The sequence below is a fragment of the Ornithorhynchus anatinus genome, chromosome 2, assembly GCF_004115215.2.
Source record: "Ornithorhynchus anatinus isolate Pmale09 chromosome 2, mOrnAna1.pri.v4, whole genome shotgun sequence".
Classification (NCBI taxonomy): domain Eukaryota; kingdom Metazoa; phylum Chordata; class Mammalia; order Monotremata; family Ornithorhynchidae; genus Ornithorhynchus; species Ornithorhynchus anatinus.
The window spans coordinates 46390783-46407837 of NC_041729.1; the positions used below are offsets into that span (position 1 = coordinate 46390783).

At 51.9% G+C, this 17055-nt stretch overlaps 1 protein-coding gene across 2 annotated transcripts in view; it reads left to right on the forward strand.

The window, feature by feature from the left end:
- Positions 1-10467, forward strand: part of DCUN1D3 (defective in cullin neddylation 1 domain containing 3) — a 40199-nt gene extending 29732 nt beyond the window's left edge. For both annotated transcript variants that reach the window (XM_007657567.3, XM_001508228.5), the window contains exons 3-4: positions 3399-3931; positions 7692-10467. In XM_007657567.3, the coding sequence (XP_007655757.1) occupies positions 3501-3931; positions 7692-8175 (915 nt within the window). In that variant the 5' untranslated portion in view covers positions 3399-3500 and the 3' untranslated portion in view covers positions 8176-10467. The remainder of the gene's footprint in view (positions 1-3398; positions 3932-7691) is intronic.
- The last annotated feature ends 6588 nt before the right edge of the window (positions 10468-17055 follow it).

The window sequence follows — 17055 nt, forward strand, 5'->3', positions numbered from 1 at the left end:
CAGTCGTATTTATTGAGCGCTTACCACCGTACTAAGCACATATGATCCACGATCACCCGATCCAGAAATATGGAGCGACACCACCCCCCTAGTTAGCATGAACTGTAGGATCCATTGAATTTTAGACCTGTGAAAGAAAGGTGCCAAGAGAGACACAATTTAACAGTCCTGTTAAGATATGCAAATTGACCCATAGCTAATATATTTTGGGAGGGGGATGGAAGGGAGGAATGGAAAAAATCTGTCAGGGCTTTCTGGGGACAGTAAAGCCAGTTCTGTTTTGTCAGATTCCATGTTGTTAGCAAGGATCGTTTGGGCAAATAACATTTGATCTCTTTGGGAGACCCATCTGCACTCTCCCTACCTGAAGTCCTAATCCTTTGTTTGACACCACACTTTTGAGGAAATGAGAATAATGAGGCATCCGTCTTGCTGTCGGAACCAGGAGACCTGGGGATTGGAGCACAAAGGCACAAAATCTCCTTGGGTGTTGGTCACCTTGGCTGCAGGAGGACAGCCGTGAAGTCTGGTGATTCACACTACTGGGAAATAGGAGTTGCCCGTTAGTGAGCATGTGGCATTTGTGTAAGTTTGCTTCTTTTGTTTCTTTCAGCACTCCAGTCTTTAGAAGTAGAGATCTGGCCAACAAATCCTCCACGTGGGCTGAGCCTCCTGGGTTTGGAAATGACAAGGCCAATCCAACAATTGTTATCCTTGTATGATGTAGTCTTCCGAGAATTAACCTTGCATTTAAATACAAATAGTTCAATCGTGACTCTTCCAAAAGGGAAATAACCTATGGGTTCGTCACTTTCCACTCTGAAAGCCTCCCTCTCCCCTCTCTCCTCCCCCTCACCCCACCGCTTGCGGACTTCAAAGGCCCGCAAAAATGCAGCATTTTTAGAAGTCATGTAGAGACGCGTCCTTTGTGTTTTTGGTAAGGGTGGAGGATGGAAAAGAATCTTGATGTGATTAGGGGGAAAAGAGGGAGAGAGAAACAGCGTGGCGGACCTGGGTTCTAATTCCGGCTCTGCCGCTAGTCCGTTGTGTAACCCTGGGCGAGTCACTTAATTGCTCTTGGCCTTAGTTACTTCATCTGTAAAGTGAAGACTGTGAGACCCGTGTGGGATGTGGTTATGTCCAAGCTGATGATCTTGTATCTACTCCTGTGCTTGATAAAGTCACTGGTACTGTGAGCCTGTCATTGGGCAGGGATCGTCTCTATCTGTTGCCGAATTGTACATTCCAAGCGCTTAGTACAGTGCTCTGCACACAGTAAGTGCTCAATAAATGCTATTGAATGAATGAATGGTACTTATAGTATTTGCTATCCTGTGATTATATGGCATACTGCTAGGCTTAGGGAACTCCATTTGAAGAGGGCCTGTGGAGTCACCCAGGAACTTAGAACAGCACTTAGAATAGTGCCTGGCACTTAGAAAGGCTTAACAAATACCATAATTATTATTAATTATTTAACTTTGTTGGGGTGTTTAAGTCTTTCACCTGGGTAATGGTTGCTTTAGCCTTTCACAATAGGTAGGTTCCCTCCCTCTTTCCTTCAGGCTGTCTGTCTCCCCCGCTCCACCCCTCCCCTCCAAAATATTTTATTTGAACCACACGTTCAAATAGAAGGCTTGAAATATCTTCAGGTTGTGCCATTCCTGTTCCCCCTCTAGACCGTGAGCCCACTGTGGGCAGGAATTTGTCAGTTGTTATATTGTGCTCTCCCAAGCGCTAGTACAGTGCTTTGCACACAGTGCAAGTTCACGAGGTTAGTTCTCGAGGGTTGCTGTGGCCGCCCTGGGTCCCGTAAGGGACGGGAAGACGGGAACCTTGGGACCCAGCTTGGCCGTCATGACGGTCGGGACCGGAATGGGAATTGGGAAACTTGAGGTCTAGTCGCGATTCTGCCACAGCCCAGGGGGAGGGTTTTGGGCCAGTCATTTTAAACCTCTTGGTTTCTGGGTTTCCATAAAGCGGACGGGGTGGGAGGACAGTGCAAAGCACTGTAAGCGCTCAATAAATACCACTGAATGAATGAATGAATGTTTTCCCCCATCTCGGTTGCCCCTTGAAACTTTTTGAGGAGGAAATGTCTTCATTATTATTGCCGTTATCATTATCGGTGTTATTGTATTTAAGTGCTTGCTATGTGTTAAGCATTGTTGTGGATACAGATAAAGCAAGTTGGATATGGTCCCTGTCTCACGTGGGGCTCCCAGTCTAAGTAAGATTGCGTGGCCACATGGCCGCAGGTCCAAATGGCCTTCTCTCTCCTCCCCCCGCCCCCAGAAGATAGAGCCCTTAGGGAGTGTGAGACCTGTGGGCATTTGAAACGTTGTTGACCTCTGCCACGCAGCCTAATCGGGGTCTGTATGGTATCCTTATGTGCTGTGGTCAGCATGTTTTAATTATTTCCCCTGAAATGTCTCCGGGTTGGCGCAGTCTTCCTTGATGAGTTCCGCACGTGAATCAACCTCTTTGTAACCTATGTTTCGGGAAGAATTTTTGGAATTTCCTTTATTAGATCTGGTGTACTAGAGCCACTGAGAGAACTGCGTTGGCTTGGGAGGTACAGCAACGTGGCTGGTTCGGAAATGAAAGAAGTGTGCGGTATAAACCAGAAAGCCTTTCACCCTGTTCACTGTGAACCGGGTTTACGAAGAGAGACCGGTAAAGGCGGAAGCAGCGTGGCTCAGTGGAAAGAGCCTGGGCTTCGGAGTCACAGGTCATGGGTTCGACTCCTGGCTCTGCCACTTGTCAGCTGTGTGACCGTGGGCAAGTCACTTAATTTCTCTATGCCTCAGTTACCTCATCTGTAAAATGGGGATTAACTGTGAGCCTCACGTGGGACAACCTGAATACCCTGTATCTACCCCAGCGCTTAGAACGGTGCTCGGCATATAGTAAGTGCTTAACGAATACCAACGTCATTATTATTATTATTTCATGTCTCAGCCCCCCAGAACTCTCCCTCCGGCTCAAGTTGTGTGCCCTGGTTTTTTTTTTTTTTTTTTTAGAGAGTGAACTGATGTATAATGATGATAATAATAGTAATTGTGGTACGCGTTGATCACTTACCACGTGCCAGACACTGGGCTAGCTACTGGGGTGGATACAAGCAAATCGGGTTAGACGCGGTCCTTGTCCCGTGTGGGGCTCACAGGCTCTATCCCCATTTTACAGGTGAGGAAACTGAGACCCCGAGAAGCCGAGTGAGTTGCCCAAGTTTGCACGGCAGACAAGTGGCGGAGCCGGGATCCGAAGCTGCTCGTGGGCGGGGATCGGGGCCGCCGACTCTGTTTGTATTGCATTTTCCCAGGCACTTGGTCGAGCGCTCTGCACCCGCCAAGTGCTCGGTCAACGCCGCCATCGTTTGACTGGTTGTCTTCCAGGTTGGTCGGCGCCCACCGATGGCATGTTGAGACACACCGAGCAGCAGTGGAGAGGGCGTGCGATCGGCAGGGTGCTGCTCTGAAAGCCAGACCGCCTGAACCATGGGGCAGTGCGTCACCAAGTGCAAGAACCCTTCGTCTACTCTGGGCAGCAAAAACGGCGACCGAGATCCCGGCAGCAAATCCCACAGCAAACGGAGCGCGGGCCCCAGAGATGACCACTCCCCGGCCGGGGGGAAGTCCGCCGGGGACATCCTCGTCAACGGGACAAAGAAGGCCGAGGCGGCCACGGAATCCGGCCGGCTTCCGACTTCCTCTGGGGAGGCGGGGAAGGAGCCTGGGCAAAGTGCCCAGGAATCCTCGGGGCAGAGGATGGAGGAACTGTTTCGGCGCTACAAGGACGAGCGGGAAGACGCCATCCTGGAGGAAGGCATGGAGCGCTTCTGTAACGACCTCTGCGTCGACCCCACGGAATTCAAAGTGCTCGTCTTGGCATGGAAATTCCAGGCGGCCACCATGTGCAAGTTCACGAGGTTAGTTCTCGAGGGTTGCCGTGGCCGCGCCGGCTTATGGGACCTCGTCCCCCTAAGGGACTGGAGGACGGGAACCGTGGGACCCAGCTTGGCCGTCGTGACGGTCGGGACCGGAACTGAAATTGGGAAACTTGAGGTGTAGTCGCGATTCTGCCACAGCCCAGGTGGAGAGTTTTGGGCCAGTCGTGTTAACCCTCTTGGTTTCCGGGTTCCCGTAAAGTGGACGGGGTGGGAGGATAGGCCGTCTAGAAGCCGACTACCGTGATCTGGAAACTTAGTGAAAGAGAAAGCCTTTTGAAGTCCATATCCTGAAATATGTGCCCCGATTTTTTTTTTGTCTTTATTCCCCGCTTCGGACCGTGGTGTACTCACCCACCAAAGAAGCAGCGTGGCTCAGTGGCAAGAGCATGGGCTTGGGAGTCAGAGATCGTGGGTTTGAATCCCAGCTCCGCCACTTGTCAGCTGTGTGACTGTGGGCGAGTCACTTCACTTCTCTGGGCCTCAGTTACTTCATCTGTCAAACGGGGATGAAGACTGTGAGCCTCACGTGGGACAACCTGATGACCCTGTATCTACCCCAGCGCTTAGAACGGTGCTCTGCACATAGTAAGCGCTTAACAAATACCAACATTATTATCAGTGACTCTGTGGTCCTGAAATCCTAGATGTTACATAGTTTCTTTTTCCACTGACTGAGTGCTGACTTGGGGCCCTGAGCTTGAGTGAGAATGTTTCTCTTCCAAATTTTGAGAGGTTTTTTTTGTTCTTTTTAAGGTTTTTGTTAAGTGCATATTATGTCCCAGGCACTGTACTAAGCATCGGGGGTAGATAGAAGCTATTCAAGTTAGACACAGTCCTTGTCCAATATAGGGCTCACGGTCTTAATCCCCATTTTACAGATTAGGTAACTGAGGCTCAGAGAAATGAAGTGACTTGTCCAAGGTCAGTGTCAGTCAGTTGTATTTATGGAGTGCTGAGTGCAGAGCACTGTACTAAGCGTTCGGGAGAGTACGCTATAACAATTCCTGCCCACAACAAGCTTACCGAGGAGACAGACACACACACAAAGCGGACATATGGCAGAGCCAGAATTAGAACCCAGGTATTGTAGTATTTGTTAAGCACTTAAGCATCCGGGGTGGATACAAGCAAATCGGGCTGGACCCGGTCCCTGTCCCACGTGGAGCTCACAGTCTCAATCCCCATTTTGCAGATGAGGGAAGTGAGGCACAGAGAAGTGAAGTTTCTTGCCCAAGGTCACCCAGCAGACAAGTGGCGGAGCTGAGATCAGAACCCGTGACCTTCTGACTCCCAGGCTCGTGCTCTATCCACCACGCCACACTGCTTCTCAGGGTAGATGGCCCCCAGAGGTCTCTCTGAACTCAGCTGTGCAGGACACACCTGAACACACCGCTCGCTACAGAGGGTAAAAGTGTTTCCCTTGGAGTGCATGGGGACGTTATATACTTCACATCCAGTGCCTCTCTAAGTAGCTTCATGCCGGGAGCGGCTTCGCTCTTGCCAATATTCTAGTGCCATCAAGTGCAGCTTGAGGTCCGCTGCTGAAGTAGAGTCCCGGATGGCAATTTCCCACCATAAAGCTGTTTGTTCTTTTTCACACAAAGCCATGGAAGGGAGAGGTAAGTGTTGCTTTTAACACTAATGAACTTGAGTCACTGATGGCAGGAGCTTCTGTGCAACCAGAGCGATTGGTCTCTGAAAGCCTCTTTGCCCTTTGGTATTCATCCATTAAAAAAAAAAAAGAAGAAAAAGGACAGCTTCACAAGAAACAGTCACCTTTTAAGAGATGCATTTATGGCTTTTATATGGCGGCGGACTAGATGCTGTGACTTGAGAGCTGCTGCCGAGCAGCTAGAGAGCAGTTCCGCTTCACGCCCCGGGCAACCCGCCCGGGGTGCAGAGCGGTGCAGAGCCGCTGCGAGTGAGGGGGCGGGTTAAAACCAAACAAAACTTGAGGTGAATAGGTCTGGATCCTAGCCATTCGGGGGGGTCGGTCACTTGGGCATCGTAGAGAAAGAATCCGTCTTGGCGGTGGATGGACTAGGGGAGAATTCATTCAGTTGTATTTATTGGGCACTTACTGTGGGCAAAGCATTGTACCAAGTGGTTGGGAGAGTACAGTACAACAACAAATAGACACGGTCCCTGCCCATAATGAGCTCACAGTCTAGAGGAAAATGAAAAAGGGTAAAGCGGCATCTTCCTCCCGCCCCTGGGAAACATAGAAATCTTTATTCGGGGGCTCCTCGTGAACCATACTACTCTACTGCTCAGTTTGAACCCAAGACAGGGCCTTGGGGTGGCTTGCTCATAGCCCAGGCAACAGTCCGGCCCCCACACTCCACATTCTCCTCGACCCGGAAGCTTACGTTCCGGAAACCTAGCGACCTAGCAAGGGGAACTTCATCTCAGGTAGCCCCTGAAGGGTGAGCCGCATCTCTGACTTTGAGCTGGGTCCCCGGGTGTGGTCCCCATGTAACTTCATCTCCCTTTCTTTGTGGCTGCCAACAAGGCCAGTCACACCTTGAAGCTGAAAGCACGTTCTGACCTCCGGAGAGGGGCTTGTCCCAAGCCCCAGACTCTCTCCTTCCTGGCATTCAATGGCTATGGCCCAGAGGGAACTCCCATCCTAGAAGCAGTAGCTGTAATAGTATTTATCAGGGGCTCCCTCGTTGCAGGGCCCTGTACTAGGTGCTGGCAAAAAAAAAATTAATAAAACAGTCCCTGGGTGCCTCCAGGGGCACACAGTCTTAAAACAATTCAACAGTCCCCCTCCTACCTGATGGAAGAGCCCTGCTAGATGTAAACCGAGCGCAGGCCTAAATTTCATAGCCCAGCCTGCCTGCACCTCGATATTCGGAAGTTGGTCTCGGGCAGGTCTGAGGGTTTTTCAGGCAGGTTCAAGCCTTTCCAAGTCACGTCAGGCAGCGCCGCTACAAGTCGTGGATCGAGTTGCCTAGAGTGCACTGCGGCACACCATCGTAGCAAGACTTTTGTTAGCTGCACCTAGTTAAAAAGATTTGGAGATGTTTTTTCTTCTTGGGTGAGGGAGCAAGCATTCCGAATGTGGTTTGAATATCTTTCCTTATGCTTCCGTTCATTTCCTCACTTGACCTTTCTCCTCACCCCCACCCCTTGCCCCTTGCCTTTTAGACTGTGAGTCCACCTGGATCGGGAACAGTGCTCTTCACAGAATAAGTGAGGGATAAATGTCGTGCCCAATAGTCGTAGTGGTTTGACTGGGGCCTGGCGGGTGGGGGCAAGCTATTTCTCCCTTCCCGTCCAACCCCCAGCTCACTGGCCGATTAGGCTCAAGATCCCCTTGGGCAGGGATCGTGGAGAAGATGCGGTGTATACCCCTGGGCTCAGCTCCCAGGTGTTCGGGGATCAGCTGCGAAGCCAATTTACGGTGCTGTAAACCTCCCCATGGAGAGTTCAAAACCAGCTGTCAGTGCCGTGAGCGTGTCAAGGGAGAGGGCGGAGGGCAGAGGCCGGGGAAAGCGCCTTCTGCCTGGCTTGCGGTGAACTGGGGCCTCCGGGCTCGAGTTTGGACTTATCCAGGGAATGGCATCCAGAAGCGGGAATGGGGGCGGGGGTGGGAGGGAAGGTGCGTGTGCTCGCACGCTCGCAAGCAAGCGCCTAGCTGGGCCCTCTCGGGGGGTGGCCCGATTGATGTCCAGCCCAGCTTTTAAGGAGAGGAATTGATCCCTGCTCTCTTTGCCTTCCCCCCTCATCACAGGAAGGAGTTTTTCGAGGGTTGCAGAGCAATCAGCGCGGACAGCATCGACGGGATCTGCGCTCGCTTCCCCAGCCTCTTGAACGAAGCCAAACAAGAGGACCGATTCAAGGATCTCTACCGCTTTACCTTTCAGTTTGGCCTGGACTCGGAAGAGGGGCAGAGGTCGCTGCACCGGGAAATAGCCATCGCCCTCTGGAAGCTCGTCTTCACCCAGAACAGCCCCCCCATATTGGACCAGTGGTTGAACTTCCTCTCCGAGAACCCCTCGGGGGTCAAGGGGATCTCCCGGGACACGTGGAACATGTTCCTAAACTTTACTCAGGTGATCGGACCCGACCTTAGCAACTACAGCGAAGACGAGGCCTGGCCTAGCCTCTTCGACACCTTTGTGGAATGGGAGACGGAGCGAAGGAAAAGGGAAGAGGAGACCAAATGGATTACACCTTCAGACACAGACGGGCCTTCTCCAGAGGAACACACCTAAGAGTGGGGACAAAAACAGCCTGGCGTTCTCCTTTCAGTGTAAAACTCTGAAATCTTCTGGAAATCGCTGAGGATCCAGATATTTTCTACTTCAAACCTTTCTCTGCCTTGTATCCGAAAGGGCTCTAAAATGCTGTATCATGTTTTAGGCACTTTCCTCATTTGGGTTTTTCCTCTTTGACTTTTTGGTCCTGAAATATTTGACCCCGGCTACAAGTTAAATCCAGTTCTCTGTCCCCGTCCCATCTCCCTCCCCTCCGTCCCCCCCCAGCCCCGAGCCTTCGGAGAAGGTGTCTCTGCCGTGTCTTGCACAATTTAGATGGTTGTTTTTTATGTCAGTTAACCTGACTACGTGATACAGTGCCAGATCTCAATTTTGCATACTACATTTTTCAGGGCAGTTCTGTACTGTGAGTAGTGCTGTTTACATGGTTGAATTTAGGTTGTAAAAATTATTTAAAAAGATTTACACGGAGTTGAATAGCAGTGTTAACTAGTAACTACATCGCATTAATAGGCAGGCGATTCTTAGGCTCTGCCAAGAAAGCAAGCAGCAGCATTTTGCAGTCCAAATCCCGTTTTAAGCTAATCAGAAAAACAGTCTTCTTCCCCCGTCCGTTCCTTCTGTGAGCTATTGAGTTGTGAACACGGATTCTATTTCCGGGCGCCCCACGTCCATCGGTCAAGCGAGCGGTCCCCATCCCGGCATCTGATACGTAAACCACTTGAGCGTCAGACGCAGAGAAGGCAGTGCTACCTCAGTTGTGCTGGAAGTAGAATTCTTCGAGAGTTTTTATTCTTAATCGAGTTGCTGTATTTTCACGTTTCTGGTGGAAATACTTTTTATTTGACTTGGAGCCAAAGGTTCTGTTTCTGGCGGGCGAAGCGTGCCCGCCCCCTTGTCCCGTCGTCCCTCTCTCCCCCTCACCTCCCAGCCGACTTGAAGGGAAATTCGTGGCGAGCAGGTCTGCTTTCATTTCATTTCACGTTTTGTACGGAGTCCTGTCGGCTTACTTGTCTGGCGAGTGCGGGTGACCCGGGTCGGTCTGAATATCGCCGGGCGAGCTGTTTAAGGGAGTGCAAGATAGCCGGAACCCCTTTCTGGCTCTCTTCACCTGCTGCAGCGGTGACGCCCCCGATTGATTATTTAATGTTCTTAATCGAGGGGTCGGTCTGCCCGAACGAGGCAGCGACGCTCGGGACTCACACGGCCGCAGCTGGGTTTTCGCCGCCTCGTGGGGGGATGAGGGGGTAGCCTCCCTGAGCCCGGGGCTGGGGGTGGAGAAGACCTGGTGATGCCGGAGGCCGAGCGTGGACCTGCGATGGCCAAAGAGAGGATGCCAGCAGCTCGCGACCGTGGCCTTGTCCTTCACCCCTCTGCGCTGTTCGCCGGACGACCCTCTGCGGGACAGAGAGCTGTCCTCTGGGCTAGAGTGAACCAACCGACTCCTCGTCCATACGGGGTCTCGGAGGAGGGCCGGCTTTAGCTTTTGACTTTAATCGGATTAACCGAAGTTGAGCAGAGGAGGTGGCGGGCTCAATTTTTACTGTTTTCCACCCGTTTCGGAAGGTGCCGGACGGCTCGAAAGGGATCCCTGTCTCCAACTGGCACGTTTTAATTCCCGTAACCCTTTGTGGCGACTTCGTTTTTTGTTGAAATTCTCCCTACCCCCTGGGGGCGAGAGCCTCCTTCCGGCGGTGCCGGGACGACGGTTTCGTGAGTCCCCGTGCGGTAGGGATCTTCCCCTTAAACGTTTCGATTCTTTAAAAATAACAAAAATGACTCGGGCCGGTTTCCGCGCTTCAGACCACCGGCCTATATCTTAAAACCGCGGCAGTTAAGGTGCCCTCCGAGCCTGAAGGAAACCTCAGCCTGGCTGCTGGATCCGTACCTGCCCCTTCGGCGCCGACCCCCACCCTATCACCGGCTTGCAAGGGGCTGGGCCAGGGTCGCTGCCGAACGATCATCTTAAACAGGGATCCGTAATGACCTCGGGCTGCACCGGTGCCGGATTTTTGAGTCGTTGCAGCGGCCGCCCGGATCCGAGTGTGTGGAGGGAAGAGAGACGGGCGTGTCTCCTTCCTCAGCTCAGCCCCGTCCTCTGGCCGTGAAGGTGCCGTACCTCTGAAGAGGGGCAGATAGCAAACTGCTCTGCGCCTGAGCAGCAGCGAGGAGTGAGGAAGTACGCGGTAGGGCCTGCTGAAAGTCTCCTCATCCACGTTTAGAGAGAAGGCATTCCATTAATTAGCTGTAGGTGTGAGGGTTTTTAAAATTGCAAATGATTCCCCCCCACCCCAATTTTTTTTTTTTCCCAGGAACTACCCACTTTATCTTTTAAATTCCTAATATCGGTTGATAATAGAAAGAAAATGCGAAATCGGTTCATCTCAGTTGAGCTGAGACGGAAACGCTCGTCCCTAAGTTGTAGGGTGGTCTCTCTCTCTCGGAGTGTTATCTGCCTCCGCACTGGCCTTTTCTTGGATTTATCGTTCTCGTGGCCACAGATGAAGTTAGGCATCGGCTGTTAGGTTCAATGCCCGTCATGGGGGAGCAGGTTTTTCATTCACACTTCTTGGAAATGAAAGCTTCATGAATATTAATCGCTGCAAATAGGCTTGTCGTATAACGATCGAACTGTGAATCTGTGGAATAGGCCAAATATGTAGATATAAAAGCATATGTACCCATATAGGTATCTTCTGTTTATCGTGTCCGAGATCTTGGAATGAATTGGCGTGATGCTCGTGCGGTTTTTGAAGCCATTAGAGAGATCTGTCCGCAGCTGATTACAACCGACCGTATCAATCAGTGCCCTTTGTAAAACTGCTAGGCCCCTGGCCGACCGCTGTAGATCTGCATTTTGGTAACGTTCCTTCAGTAATTTACTAGAAAGCGGGTCCGAAAGAAAGCACTGTGGCATTTATTGCTTTCCCCTCTACACCTGAAGAATGTGACTCGAATCGAATAAATTCCCTTTTGGCATTAAAAAAAAAAAATAGGCCGTTTCGGTTCGTCGCCCAGCAATGTGCCTCCTCCAACCTTTGAGACTGAATCCCTTCCACAGACGCGTCTACGTGTCCGTGAATAGAGTCGGTGCATCTGCATTTTGATTTCTTGTGAATGTTTGGCAGGTGCTATTTTGAAAGAGGAATCTTAGGCTTTAGTGGGTAACGTGCTATTGGAAAATTAGGGGTGGGAGAGGCGACCCGCCTCGGGATGGGAACGATACTCGGAACTGCCCAGATTCAGAACATCCCATAACCAAGGGGAGCCCCGATCAGCGTGCGGAGAGGTTCAGAGCTGTCGGTGCAATTTCTCCTCCTTTGTAACGTGGGAAGGCAGGATAGGTCAGGTCACTGAGGGATGCCTCGCCAGTGGTTCCGGTCCCAGGGGGCGCGGGAGGAAGAGGTGCCAGAATCCCATCCCGGAACCAGAGTGCCGATCCCCGGGCAGCTTTTACGATTTTGATAGGGTGGGCCAGGAAAGCGCCAGATTCCCACGTTGAACGGTTTTACGATGCATCTCGATGACAGCGACGGAGAAGTTGACCGAGAGGCGGGGCGGAAACCCAGAGGCTTCTCCTCCGAAAACCCAAACACGTCTGTCGTCCCCCTGGCCGTATTTCAAGCCCTGAGTCTCACCCCTATTAGGAAGGCAGAGGGGGTCAAATCAAAATTGGGCCCGACTAAAATAAAATGCAGAGAGAGATCTTGTCCGAAGGATCCTATTCGGAGCAGGTTCCCCCGTCACCCACATTCTCCAAGTGCGGTTGGAACGCGGATTCCTCGGATTAACTGGGCAGTCCTCCGTCGCACGGGCACGGGCTAAAACTCGACTTCTGTAGGAAGGGCGGACAATTCTGGGCGGTGAAAGGCTAAACGTTTCTCTTCATTCGTTGCCTAGTTGAACTCGACAGACTTTCTTCCGCGGAAGGAGTCCCCCGGTGTTAAAGAGGCCGGCAAGTGTCTAGAAAACCGAGACTGTGTTGTGTAGCCCAACCCGTTTGATCCCAGAAGGGACTACCTAACTCATCTCTACCTGAGAGACTGTAGCAGATGTATTTGAGCGTCTTTCCCCAGTCTTAAACTGCGATCGTAGCATCAGAAGTGGAAGGCGTCCAGTCTGACCAGCCTCTGAGGTTGGGTTTTGCTGAGTATCGGAGGTTTTTTGTTTTTTGTTTTTCTGATAGGCACAATCCAAAGGAGTCTTTGTTTTCGTTACAGTTGTTGTAGAAGCGGAAAAAGGTGCGAACAACCAAATCATCTCTGATTTTTCTTAGAATCCATGAGATTGAAAATATCTGGTCCATACGTGCCACCCCTGTGTTTTCTCCCCATAAAAATTCCCCCCGTCCCTTCCCTCTACCCCTCCGCCGCCCCCCGCCGGGCCCCCCCCCCAACAGAAAAAAGGATATCCCTTGAAGTGTCTTGGAAATCAGTAGATGCCACTTGACAAAAGCTGCAGTTCACATCAAGTTCATTTTACATGGTGCATTGTTCTCTAGCCAACACTTCTTCCAGAAGTTGTTGCTGTCCACTCCCTCCTTCTTTTCTTTTTTCCTCCTTCCCACCTCTCCCTCCTTCCCTCCTCTCCTTCCCCCTCCCTCCCGCCTCTCCTGTCTCCTTTCTTTTCCTCCCTTCTCTGCCTCTCCTCCCGAAAGTTGTCGCTGTCCATTCTCTCCCTCTTTTCTCTTTTCTTCCTTCTCTCCCTCCCTCCCGCCTCTCCTTTCTTTTCCTCCCCTCTGCGTCCCCTCTTTTCCCACTCCCCTCTTTCCCTCCCCACCCCTTTTTCCTCTGTCCCTTCCTTACATCGCTCCCTTGTTCCACCCCCTCACCGGCCCCCCCACTCCTTGGGTTCGCGGTCTCTCCCTCTGACCTGTTGCACTAAAGGGCACCGATCCCGGTTTCCAAATGAGGGCAGCCCGTAGCAATAGGCAACAAGGATTGGGGGGACTGGGCCTGCAAACAATTTGCCTTAATCTGTTGAGTTGTATGGCTGACGTTGTAATCCTCCACCTCGCCTTTTTTTTTTTTTACTGGTTTCGGACGAGTAGATCCTTTTCTTCGAAGTTGCCTGGACTGTTGATAAGCTACCTTTCGTGTTCTCTGCATCGTTGCACTCTTCAAATGGCCCCTTTAATATTTTTATTACCGTGTTACCTACAAACGGAAAGCATTCTGTCTCTGATGTCTACACTATTTTTTCCCTAAGATGTATTTTATTTGACGGTTACCTGCTGTTGAATTTAATAAATTTGTTTACTTGACTATTGCTATTTATGCAGAATGGGTAGTGAAGTTAACTTTCTGTTCCGTCTATCCGAGAAGAGCTCGTTTAGGAAAATAGAGGCCGGGGAACGAGACGGATTCCGAGCGGCCTCTTCACCGCCCGAGGAGATGGCCGTATTTCTGGGAAACCGGAGCTCCGTGCCCGGCGCCTTACTCTCCAGACGGCTGATGGGCTGTCAGGTTTGCAGCCGCGATCTGCGAGACGTAGCCGGAACGTGAAATTAAGCGTGAATTAAGCGTAACTTCCCGATCGCAGATAAAGCCGAGGCAGCCCCGAGAAGTTAATGACTTAATGGCGTGCGGTGTTTCCCCATCAGAGCATCGGTATCGGAGCCTTGGTTACAGACGGGGCGAATGCCCTTTCGGCTTTGATCTTGATGCGAAACAGCTGGATTCGGAATCCGGCTTCGAGATCTGGCCGTCTCCCTCCCCTCGCCCCGCCCGTTGACGTGCTCTCCTTCCGAAGTCCTTCGGGCCCCTGGGAAGAGAAGATTCCCGGTGAGGAACGGGGGGGCCGACGGTCACGGCTTCTGGGGCAGGGCGGGCTGCCCTAGCTATAGCCTGTCCTGCCCCCCTGGGAGCCAGAAAGGGGCTGGAGCCAAGACGTTGGCCGGTCCCCGCGAGCACAGCGTGGTCTCCAGCACGGCCCCGGAGCGCGTGGGGCCTCTTACCTCCTCCCTGGGCTCGAGGGCCACCGGAGGCTCTTTGCCTGCTTCCCCCAGGTTGAACAGGCCACGTGGCCCAGAGCGGGTACCGGGCGGCGGAGTCGACGCCACTTGGAGCTGCTGCCCAAGCTCCCCGATGCCCCCTGCCCTCGCCCCCTCACCTTCTTACTCCCTTTTAATAATGATATTGGTATTTGTTAAGCATTTGCCGTGTGCAGAGCACCGTTCTAAGCCCTGGGGGAGATACAGGGTAATCGGGTAGTCCCACCTGAGGTTTCCAATCCCCATTTTACAGATGAGATAACTGAGGTTCTCCCTGTCACTGTTTTCCTCCAAACCGCCCCACCCGCTTGATGCTCTGCCCAAGTTCTACCTGATCTGAAAATGAAGCGGGCACCTCTGCCCGGGCGCTCTCCGGAGCTTCGGTGAAGTGGCTCATCGTAACGTGCCGAACACCCTCCCGGTGGGTCGATTTCACTGACTCCCTCCCCTCCTTAAGCTACCGGGCTGGCGTTTAGGGTTTTTTTAGCGCGAGAACGTCGTCATCTGGTTACGCTGTCTCACGAAGCAGTGTGAGGGTCGTTCCGATCCAAGTTCTACCTCGGACGGGGCCGGATGTCTGTTTTAACTTTATTTTCTCCCTCTTTCAAGCTGTCGCTTACAAGCTCGTAGACATTTCTGACAGTTTCAAGTCTACAGATCGACCCTCGCCAAGCTCCAGCCCATCCCTTCCGGTAAGGCTGGGGGAGAACAGCTAGAAGAGTTTGTGTCCGGCCATTTTTGAATCGTCGCGGGGCCGTCCGAGGTGTGGACGTCGGGGGTGGTGTGGTTGTGGAATGGACGAAAGAAGTGAATCCGTTTCTGGCCAATTGGCAACCGAGGGGAAAAGGAGTTGTTTTCCCTGAGTGAGAGACCTAACTTCTTGCTGTGTGATACTTGCTGTGCCGGGCCTGCGGGAGAGTAAAATACAACAGTTAGCAGACGCGTTCCCTGCCCACGGTGAGCTTACGGTCTCATCATATATGTCACTTATAATGTATAATTTAAATATACGCACGGATGTACTTTTATATATGAGGAGCAGCGTGGCTCAGTGGAAAGACCCCGGGCTTGGGAGTCAGAGGTCATGGGTTCGAATGGCGGCTCTGCCACTGGTCAGCTGTGTGACTGTGGGCAAGTCACTTAACTTCTCTGGGCCTCAGTTCCCTCGACTGTAAAATGGGGATTAAGGCTGTGAGCCCCACGTGGGACAACCTGATTACCCTGTATCTACCCCAGCGCTTAGAACAGTGTTGTGCACCTAGTAAGCGCTTGACAAATATCAACATTATTATTATTATATATAATTTCTAGCAACAAAGGTGTCCCGACAGCTTCCCCTTGTGAGGTTCAGAGCCCAACATTCCCAAAATAAATAAGCGGTGAACCTGGGCTCTCCAGCTTCCAAAAGGCAAGATGGAAAATGAATCACTCAAGCACTTAAGGTTCGTTAAGGCTGTCAGTGGGCCCCAAAAGTAGAACTGAGAAGGCTGCCTGTTGGCTTTCTGCCATCAAGAGGAAACCTCCCCTGGGCTCTAAACCAGACTCCAAGCCATCTCGCCGCCTAAGGCATTGAGGTTTTCCCGGAATCCGGCTAACCGGGATGCCCTCCAGCCTGGGGACGGAGGAAACCTCATCGGGGCTACCGAGGGACTATTCTGATGGTCTCTGGGTTTCTGGGTCTCTATATGTTGCGAGGATGGAGACGGAACCAACGCGAGCAGTCGGGTGGCCTAGTGGAAAGAGCGGGGGCCTGGGAGTCAGAGAAAACGGGCTCCGATGTCGGCTCTGCCGCGTGCTGCTCGTGTATCCTTGGGCGAGCCATTTAACTTCTCTGGACCTCAGTTTCGGTAAAATAGGAATTACCTTTTCTCCCTTCTACTTAGACCGAGCCCCCTGTGGGACGGGGACTGCGCCCGACCCGATCGTCTTGCACCCCAGCTCTTAGTACAGTATTTGACACATAACAGGTATCGGTTATCATTATTATTATTATTATGTTACCTCCTCCTCAGCTGCTCTGTTCCCTGCACCATGTGACACCCTGGAGCACGTGGACACAATTTCACTTCCAGAAGAGGCTGTTTTATAGCCTACCGGGGATAATCAGAGATCAGTTGGGTCCTAAAGTTCCCCTCTGCAAAGCTGAATTCAGTCTCAATCCTGGGCACCAGATAGGGTTAATGGAAATACATTGCCTCAGGCCTCCTGGCTGCAGAGAGGCCGCATGGCTGAGTGGAAAAAGCGTGGACCAGAAGTCAGGAGAGCCTTGTTCTAGCCCCAGCTCTTCCATTTTCCTGTGTGACCTTAGGCGAGTCACTTAGCCTCTCTCTGTGCCTCAGTTCCCCCATCTGCAGAATGGAGACTAAATTCCCACTCACCCTCCCTCTTAATACTTTGAACTCCAAATGGGAGAGTGACTGTGTCTAAATGTAATTACCTTGGGTCTGCCCCAGTGTTTAGCACAGGACTTCTCACATAAACTCTTTATTCAATTCCAGTGTTATTCTGGGGCTTTCAACCACAGATGACATATTTATCCAAAGCAAAAATCCAACGCTTCTCCTGAACCCCAGGCTGGTGGAGTTGGTAAGCACGCGTTTCTCTCGGGAAGATCCACCCTGAGGGGGGTCGTGCTCTGAGCCCACCACTGGCCTTCCAGCAGAGTGCTGATGGTCCTGTCTCTTACCCAACCCTGCAGAGTTGCTGGTTCTGGGCCAGATGAACGTTACCTGATGAGGCCAACCTGATTCCTCCCCCCCCCGCCCCGACGCTGGGAGCGGGCAGAAGTCTTTACCTTGGCTTCTAAAGTGACTGAGGGGTTCACTCAGGCCTCAGTCCTACTCAGAATTACAATAATAATAATAATTGTGACATTGAACGCTTAC